Source organism: Herpailurus yagouaroundi, unplaced genomic scaffold (assembly GCF_014898765.1).
Source record: "Herpailurus yagouaroundi ecotype Mexico unplaced genomic scaffold, PumYag 100, whole genome shotgun sequence".
NCBI lineage: Eukaryota > Metazoa > Chordata > Mammalia > Carnivora > Felidae > Herpailurus > Herpailurus yagouaroundi.
The window spans coordinates 36127844-36137702 of record NW_024412391.1 but is presented as its reverse complement, the minus strand read 5'-3'; the positions used below and the strand labels follow the sequence as shown (position 1 = coordinate 36137702).

At 43.9% G+C, this 9859-nt stretch overlaps 1 protein-coding gene across 3 annotated transcripts in view; it reads right to left on the bottom strand.

Annotated features, from left to right (window-relative positions):
* Window positions 1–2265: 2265 nt before the first annotated feature.
* Window positions 2266–9859, bottom strand: part of AOAH (acyloxyacyl hydrolase) — a 168582-nt gene continuing 160988 nt past the window's right edge. For all 3 annotated transcript variants that reach the window (XM_040472239.1, XM_040472238.1, XM_040472240.1), the window contains exon 22: window positions 2266–3731. In XM_040472239.1, the coding sequence (XP_040328173.1) occupies window positions 3603–3731 (129 nt within the window). In that variant the 3' untranslated portion in view covers window positions 2266–3602. The remainder of the gene's footprint in view (window positions 3732–9859) is intronic.

Below are 9859 nucleotides of genomic sequence, written 5' to 3'. Positions count from 1 at the left end.
ATTCCCTCTTCATTTAGTACTTCTTACTAAGCACTTATTGTGGGGCAGGCATTGTTGTAAAGCTGTGGATACAGGACAGGATATAAATCATGTGAACATGACTGACCAGGGGGTTATCTCCTGGAGCTTCTGTTCTGGTGCATCTGTCCAGGAGGCCACTACAGGAATGAGGAAAGGGGATGGAGAGGGATGAGAGCCACCCTGAGGAAGTCCTTCACTTGCCTCTCAGAGGCTAGTACTCACACACTGATTCTGAAAAACTGGAGGCTGAAGACAGTATCTCAAGAGGAACCAGTGCAGAAATATAGGAATAAAGCTGTCCCCTACAGCTATCTTGTAAATTCTGGACACTCAGAAGTTATAGGAAGTACACAAAGCACTTTATGGGGACAGAACATCCCTAAGCTAGAGAGAAAGACGTGGTTGAATCTCAAAGAAGGAACATGTCTGGAATGGAGTGGAATATACAGATGGAGGTAGAAGTGGACATACCTCACCTATGGGCTCCTGACCCCAGGATGAGGGTCTGGCCTTGGACTCTAGTTCTTAAGGAGATAATAGTGGTATTTAGTACTTATTTCATGCAGTATTTGTGAGATATATATATATATATATATATATATATATATATATATATATATAAAGTGAGATGGGAGCACCATTCTCTCCTTTGATTTCATGGGACCATGCTGTACGAGTGAGGTCAGGGCTCAGGATCCAGGCACCTCTGCCTCCCCACCTGCACCTGTTCAAGTGGAGAAGGGGAATGGTGGTACTGGTGATATTCCCCAAGGTGGGGGCTTCAGTCCCTAAGAGAATTTAAATAGGAAAAAGTGGCAGGGACAGAGATAACCTCTAGGGTTGGAGAAATAAGGTGGTTGGCCTCAGGATAATTCAGTTTGGGAACCCCTTCCCTGTACTCTCTGAATCTCCCTATATACTCCCTCTGGTTTCCTCCAATTTTTAAAATAACTCTAGTCCTTCAGGGCCTTCTGGGAAATGACTAGGTCTAAAATGAATTCTCTATCCCCCCAACAAGAGCAACAGCAATACAAGATAACCAACTTCACAAGTAGTCTGGGAAATAGAAATTAGAATAGCAATAAAGTAGCTTGGAAGCATTTTAAACAGAGGGAGGATGAAATAGAATTCTTTCTGAAGGAATAAAAAATTTTACTGCTGTGTTCCCTGGGTATATCTTGAGACTAAACGATTAAGATTTCAGATTAAAAAAAAATAATAAAACAACACTACAACAAGTATTGGTATTTTGGTGCTTAAAAAAATAACATGAGATATTGGAACACCAAAACCAATGATGTACTTACCAAGACCCTGTTAGGGGACACATCCTGCAAGAGGAGACAGATATACCAGGTTTCCAGAGCCCCACACCTCCACACCTCATAGTCTCCAATTCGTTCCCCTCATCTGTATTTCTTGCTGGCACCAAGCAGACTCCTGGCAGCATGTTGGTCTCCTGTTGATCCGCCTCCCCAGGATGTGTACTGGTCATGCTAAACCAAGGATTCTGTCCAAGTGACATAAATTAATGGTTTGACAACATTTTGAGTGTTTTGGTCCCTAAAACTGAAGCTCGCCCGCAAACTGGCAAATTAATCTTGTAAGCAGAGGCAGACTGACCATAAAGCTAATAAAGATTAAGTTTTAGGGTCCCTTCCAAAAGCCTAGAAGGGGACCAAGCAATGTGTTTGCATGGTTATATAGTTTGTAAAATTTGCAAAACTGGGATATTCTAAACACAATTGCTTCTTCTTTGTTATACTTTCCTTTACATCTGGTGGCTGTGGGATAGCCATGGGCATTTGGAATCAGTTGAAGTGGAGATCCATTTAGGTTGGATTTAGGTTGAAATATTTACATGGTTTGCAGTCATTTCTGTGCACAGCTGGGTTACTGCTAGCCATTGTGGTATAGGAGGGGCTTCCAAGCGTGCCCCTACTGTCCATCAGTATTGTGACAAAGGTGCAGGGCCAATGGGCAGAATCACAGTATGAAATTATGCTACAGCTCCCAGCGTGGGAAGTGTGTGGGTCATGGAGGAGAAACAAGGTGTGAAATGCACAAAGCTAGAAGCTGGTCCATGTCAATGGATGGTATACAGTGAGTGGGAGATTTGGTTTGTATTGGTGCCTAGTCAAAACAGAAGTATAGAGGCGGGGGAAGAACAAAAACAAAAAATCAAACCAAAACAGAAGTATATTCATATGAGGAATATATTCAATAATAAAGCATACACAATTATACACACACCAACATTTTAATTTTGTCTTTATTGAGACAAAGATTTAGGTGCAGGTGGTTTATTTGGGAAGCATCCAAGAAAGCAGGAATGAGGGAGCAATGAGTGATAGAAGGCAGGAGGAGGCACCATCGAAGGCATCATTGCCATGAACAAAGGGGATGATTCTGTCCCTGAGAAGCACACTGAATGCCTCCCAACTCCCAACTGACCACTAAAGGAAGATGCTGATGCATTTATTCACGGTTTCCTGGGACCGCTGGGGTAGACCTGCCCCACATCTCTGGGCTCTGTCAAGCAAGTTTTGAGGGCAGAATGTGGGAAGATGTGCTCATGGGAGGTGGGATGCTGGCAGTGTGATGTGGGTCTCGATATACACCCACTGACTCCTGAATCCATGGCTGCATCAGATATGGGCAAGGGATGTGACACACCAATGAGAATGGTGTGCAATAGAATTTACCAGAATTCCTGTGCTTATATGGACGCAAAACTTTAACAATACTTGAACAATACTACAAATAGGGAGTGTGACTGTAACAGATCCTACTCAAAAGAAATTGGATAAAGGTCTTCCCAATGTGACAATTCTAAAAGTTTACATGACTTTACCAATAATGAATTGTGGAGCTAAACTCTTCTAAATTATCAGTTAAAAGCAAGGCATTTCACTTTTCTGTCCTTTCTTTAGACAATGATATCACCAAATCATTGTTCTGGGAAAAGACGATGAGATTGTGAAGCCAAAGAAAGTAAGAAAACATTTTAAAGAAAGAAAAATTGTCACATTTTTCAATCATCTGGATTTTAAACAAATTTGTAATTTGTTGTGATTTCTTTTCTCATTCTAAATAAACATTCAAGTCGGTAACTAATTTTGTGTTTATAGTCTTGTGCTCTGATGTGAGAGTCCTTGGCAGCCAGCCACAGCCTCCCTAGGGGCAGTACCCACTTGCTGGCCATCTTGAAGAAGCAGCAACAGAGCAAGGACAAGTCCTGGCACACCAAGACCCGGGGTAAGTTGCCGAGCACTGCTGGACTTCTCATTTGTTTTTAGAACAATTAGCTGTGAAACGGCACACTCTCTTGTTTGGAATGGCATCCAAAACACTTTATTAAAGGTTACTTGGAAGGTCAATTGGAGGGAACTGATCCTTGAAACACACAGAATCACGCTGTCATTTAGATACACTCCAAAATCAGAGAAAATCACTTTTCAAAGTTGCTGCTGGAGGAACCAATGAGTCTGTCAAATGGCAGCCCTATAACCATTTGTTGAATGAATTTACCCAAGTTTTTGCCTCACTGAGCTTTCCAGGAATGCATATCCTGAAGGCACTCAGTGGCCCCCTTGATCTCCAAACACCTGTTCAATCTGAGGGTTGAATGGATTCTCCTTTCCCAGAACCTGGGGCCAATGAAGTTCCACTTTCTTCCACAAGCGATCTGCCAACAGCAGCAAAGCCACCTGCAAGAGAGAACCCAAAGGAGGAATAAAAGGAAAATTACAACAAAATAAAGAATTTAGCAGCAGGATTTATTGTATTCTTTGTATGGTGGGCAGACTCCAGAATGGTCCCCATGATGCCTACATTTGTGTCTTTGTATGATCCTCTTACCTTGATGTGGGTGGGACCTATCACTTGGTTCTAAACATGGGATATGGATGTCACTTCAGTGATTGTGTAACATTGTCTAAGACTCTGCTTTGCTAGCAGTCTTGCTTGGGAGACTCTCCTTGTGGGATTGATGAAGTAAGAAGGCTTGTCAGGAAGTCCTCACGGCAAGGGGCTGACATCCAGCAAGAAGCTGGGTCCTCAGTCCTACATCCACAAGGAAATGAATGAATTCTGCCAACAACCCAAGTTATTCTGAAGTCAATTCTTCCTCAGGTGAGTCTCTGGATGAGGATGTGGCCCGGATGACACACCTGGATGTTAGCCTTGTGAGATCCTGAGCAGAGGAGCCAGTTAAACTGTGCCAGCACTCTGACCCACAGAAACTGCGAGTTCTGGATTGTTTTGAGCTGCTACCTTTGAGGTGATTTTTCATTTAGTAACAGACAGCAGGTGCACATTTTCATTTGTCTGTGGGCAGCTAATACCGACTGCAGGCCTCAGTCTTGGTTGGATCTTGGGATGGATCCTTCCTTCAAGGAACTCCAGTCTAGGGAGGGAACCAGACATGCAAAAAGACACCACCAAACTCACAGGGGGCGCTGTGCGAGGCTGGGAGGGCAGGAGGTGCCAACTCTGCTGCGGGGGGCAGGGAAGGAGGGGCAGGTCCTCTCTGAGGAGGGTGATGGCGGAGCTGAATGTTCAAGGGGAGTTCACCAAGATGGATTATGTGGGAAACATTGCACCTGGTGGAGGACACAACGTATGTAAAGACAGATGGTGTGGGAGAGAATGGCATGGTGGGCAACTCTGGGGGCCTGGGAGATGAGGCTGCACAGTCACTGGGTTGAAGCAGGCTGTGAGCACGAAGAGTGTGGCTGGGGTGCCAGGGTGAACAATGATTGGCTTAATGCACAACAGGCCTGTCTCTGGCTTTCCCAGCTTAATGCCCACTCTCAGGTTGCTTTGTTTTACAGCAGGTCTCCCTTCACTCGTGATGTTAGAAGGATCCATTCTTGGTTGTCCAATCCTCTGGTTTGTCATTAACATGCTTGCGATGAGGAGTCTTTCTCTGCAGATAATGCCTTATTTAGCAAATGGGGCCTGGCCAGGCATTGAGGCCCTAGGTGGCTACATCTCCAAAGGGTTTTTTTAATACTGGAAGATAAATGTGATTGCTGAAGACCTTAGGGGGGCACACATTATTCATGGCAGATGCTCAGGGATGTCCCCAACTTTACTCAGAAGCATGTGGACTTTGTCTCCAAAGGGCAGGTCCCGTTCACCATTCCTATAGGCAGGGCCTCCAGCTCCCCGTGTGATGTTTGGCAGCCCCCTTCTACTCTCTGGGCTGCAATTCTCTCACTTGCAAAATGAGCAGACTAGGGCAAACGGTCTAAAGACCTTTCTGGGTCTAAATGGTGTGTAAGGTTTTAGCAGTTGTTAGAAAAAACTAGAACTGGCTTAGTTGCTACGTTAAATAGCCCCAGTATTTTATTTTTTTTTTATTTAAAAAAAATTTTTTTTTCAACGTTTTTATTTATTTTTGGGACAGAGAGAGACAGAGCATGAACGGGGGAGGGGCAGAGAGAGAGGGAGACACAGAATCGGAAACAGGCTCCAGGCTCTGAGCCATCAGCCCAGAGCCCGACGCGGGGCTCGAACTCATGGACCGCGAGATCGTGACCTGGCTGAAGTCGGACGCTCAACCGACTGTGCCACCCAGGCGCCCCAGCCCCAGTATTTTAATACATTCCTGAGCCTTCTGAGGTACACCCGAAATTCTATCTATCCAGCAATGTAATCTTGATCATATCCATGTGGTGTCTAATAGAAACTCACCCTACCCACCCACCACATATACACATACCACATACACACCCCTAACACCACACACATCACATCACACCACACACACCATATCCACCCTCTTCCCCCACATCACAGACACACACACACACACACACACACACACACACACCCCTCTACACTCATACCACCCCTCCCCCTAGGCTAACTGTCAAGCCAGCAGATTCCTGGGAAGGGGGTGATCATCTCTCACACACTAAGCAATCAGTGTCTTCGAAGCTCTTGTGGCTGTTTTTCCTGCTATTTCTCAACGAAGGAGGCTGCGGCCATGTCTGTGAAAGATCACTGCTTCTTCTTTTATGTTTCTTGCCTTTCTACTTGGTACACCTAAGCTGTCTTCTTAACAATTATGTGAAACCAAGGCATTTGTGGTTATTTATTTCCCAATCTAAATTAATAGAGGAGGAGATGGGGTGGGGATACGAAAAGGAAAGTTAAAAGGAAGGAGATCAGCTTTCAGCATGTGGTAACTGTTTGGTTTGAAAGCAATTAGTTGGCTGTCACTCTAATGGAGATGAAAATATTTATGAATGTGCACTGCTAATATATTGGGTCTAAAGTGAGAGTGGCACGGCTATTATGAAACTAGAGACTTGTGATAAAATGACCCACTATAATCATTCACTCATGTCACAAACATTTACTGAGCACCTACCATGGGCTCTTCTTATAACCAGCCTCCTATTATAACTCCCATGATGCACAGGGCAAGGCACAGTCACCCTCTATCCTCATTACTCCAACTTAGCCATTCCTTGAATATGAACCTTCTTCTGTGCTTCCCTAGTCATAGTTCAAAATAGTAAAGCAATACCTATTCACTGGAGAAAAATTTAAAAAGACAATTAGGCAGAAAGAGAAAACAATAAAAGTCATCTGTGATTATAATAGAGGTAGCCAATGTTAACAGCGGGTGTAGAGCCTTGCACGTGCACAGACATACACATACAAATTGAATCCTTCTGTAAATACCATTTTATAATCTGCTCTTTCTGAGGTATAATTTACACACAGTAAAATTAACTTCCTGTGATAAACAGCTTCATGAGTGTTGACAAATGCATACACTCGAATAATCGCCCCCACAATCTGTAATCTGCTTTTATTTACTTTTCTTTATATTACAAACATATTTCTGTGTCACTAAAGGTAGATCTACATCATTGTTTTTATTCAGTGCACAGTACTCCATCACATGGGTGCAAGATAATTTACTTCACCGGTGGAGACTTTTGTCACACATCTCCCTAACGTTTGTCCTCAGGACAACGGACAGGGACAGCCTCCTCCTGCCAGCATACACAACCTCTGCAGCACGGAAGGGGTTCAGAGGCTGCCTTGCTCAGTAACCCTACCAAACACATGCATGGGATGAAATCTGGTCTAGCAGAAGGCTAGCTAATAGGAGGTTGTAGTTAAGTGGGATTTTCTGGTTAACGGAGGTAGGCCCTTCAGAGTCTCTTCCTTTGCGGTTGACTCAGCTGCCTGCGTGCTCTTGCAAGGCCCCAGCTGCAGTGAGTCCAGATAGCTGCCGCGTGGGTGGTGCTGCTCTGGTCCACACACCACTGCCAACTCCAGCAGGTGTGCCCCTTCCTCTGGCTAAGCCCACATCTGAGGAGCACCGGTGCTTTTTTTGCAGGCACACCTGCAGCCTCAGTGCTTTTGTGGGATATTGCCACGCACCTGTCCACCTGCTGCTGCTGCTGTTTAGGGGTCCTCGTGCTACCAAATCCATGTGGTGGTCAGGGGTCCACCGCAAAGGCTCCTCTTTGTGGTTTTCATGAAAGGAGCAACAAAGCAGGGTGACTTAATGCCCCAATGTCCTATGTGAGTTTGGCAAAACAGGTCTTTCAGTTTTTATCTGTAGCCCCAGAATCTCTCAGGATTGAGGTGTGAGTCCAGAGAGAGGAGGATGGGAGGAAACTGGTGTAGTTTCTTGATTGGATTCTTGCTATTAGCCACCATATGGCTTTTAGAATCTCTCTCCCTTCTGATGACAGTTTTTAAATTGAGCCACACTTCTTTGCTCAACCACATTTATACTTATGCTGAGTTCCTCTCCAGGAGAGCCTCTGGTCCTCCAAGCAAACATAACTGTGTGGGGTCCACCCCACAAGTTCATGAGACACATCTGGACACAGCAGAAGCCCAGCAATGGTCACTGCTGCACATAATCCAGGATTCTTTCACGTGCCTGTTTCATAAACTAATTTCATGTATTTTGCTACAAAAATAGAACTCTTTCGTAAGACAACTATAAAATCAAACCCTAAACAGTAACTACCTTTTTGCAATATTTAAAAGAAGAAATGCAATTCAAAGCAAGATTGCATAGGTTTTACCAAAAGCTTATCATCCCTGATCCCTTTTAAGTTGAACCCTGGCTAAATTTAACTTTGGGGTTTTATGAGACCAAAGTTAAAAATGCACTCTGAATTTATTTTTCCTGTAGGAAGAACATTTCTGGGCTATTTTGGTAAGATTGCTTTTTAAACGCCTGCAGGGAAGTCCTAACTAACCACAGGGAAGGCATGGCTTTGCTTCTCGGGGCTCTTAATCTGCCCACAAACACAGTCTATTGGACCTGGTTACCTTTGGTCCCAATTAATTTTAAATTTGTAAACTGACAACATGACAATGATGTAAGATGGATTTAAATACTTGCATGTAAGGAAAAAGGTAAAGTCCCGGCTCTAGCCCCTCTGTGCTGACTCAGTGTGTCATTCCAGAAGCACTGCTACTAGCTGGCTTCATGTAGAAAGCAAAGTGAAGAGATATGGTCCCTGGTGCCTAGGCAGGGCCAGCCTAAAATGACTGGGTTTGAGGGTTCCCTGGCCCAGAAGGCCCTCCTCTCCACCCTACCCACTGCCAACATTGCTTCCTTCTTAGAGGAACTCCACAAGTCTGCTCAGGACTTCGGGTTCCCAGGGGCTTACATGCTGAGATAAACAAACCCCTGCAGACTATTAACATTTAATAACCAGTTATATATATGTGTGTGTATATATATATATACATATATATATATGTGTATATATATATATACATATATATATATGTGTATATATATATATGTGTGTGTATATATATATATATATATATATATATATATATAAGCCAAGTATATATACAATGCAAAACCAATCCTTTGATTATTTATCTTATGTCTGACTCTAGTATTGTACAAGGTCCAGGGCTCAAGAGAAGGTGGAGATGGTGTCATGAAACTTTATTGCTTGCAACGAGAAGTTTAGGAGGATGGTTTGAGTTGCTGTTGGCTTTATGAGAGCAGAGGGCAGTGCTGGGCAAAGCTGCTAAGGCAGGAGGGGTCAGGTATGTTTAGCTGAGTGGTCTCAGAGTAGTCAAGGAATCTGGACTTGATGTATGTCTGTGGCTCTTTCAGCATTTTTTATTTACTATTGTCTGGTTTTAGGCAGAGACCTCCTAAGTGTCTCTTCAGAGGCTTAACTTCGCAGATATTTTAAAAAGTGATTATTTGAACTGGTAGAATTGTTGCCGCTTCTACAGGCCACAGATCTGGGTCTTGGGTCTTTGCAATATCATTTCTTTTATAAGTCAGGCTTCCTTTGCATCTTGTCAGCAGTTTGGCTGCCATTTTCCCCTCTTCACTACATCTGCTCTTGCTGGAGGCAATGGGCAATGGCCACAATTTGATCCCGTGGCCCAATCCATCCTTGAGAGTGCTTCCAGTTCTCAACTAGATGCTGGTGATTTCCAAACCTGTGTCCCCTAGCTGGGCCCCTGTCCTGAGATCAGAACCCATCAATTTGATCTAATGCTGATTTAGACAATTCCATTTGGATTTTGTGCAGGCACCCCAAATTCAGAATGCTCAAATCTGCCCCTTCTCCTTTGGGGTTCCTTGACTTGGCATTTTTCATTTCTGTTCATCCAAACGCCCAATCCTGTGAGTCATCTCCTTCCTACCCACCAAACCCCATCAACCATCATGTCCAGCATTATAACCTTCTATGTCTCCCCCTCATACTAAAGAAGTTATTTTTTACATTTCTACATTTGGGGACTGAGATGAAAAGATAAAGCAGTTCTCAGTCTATATTGGGAGTTTTCCTTTGCCTGGTTATTTCCA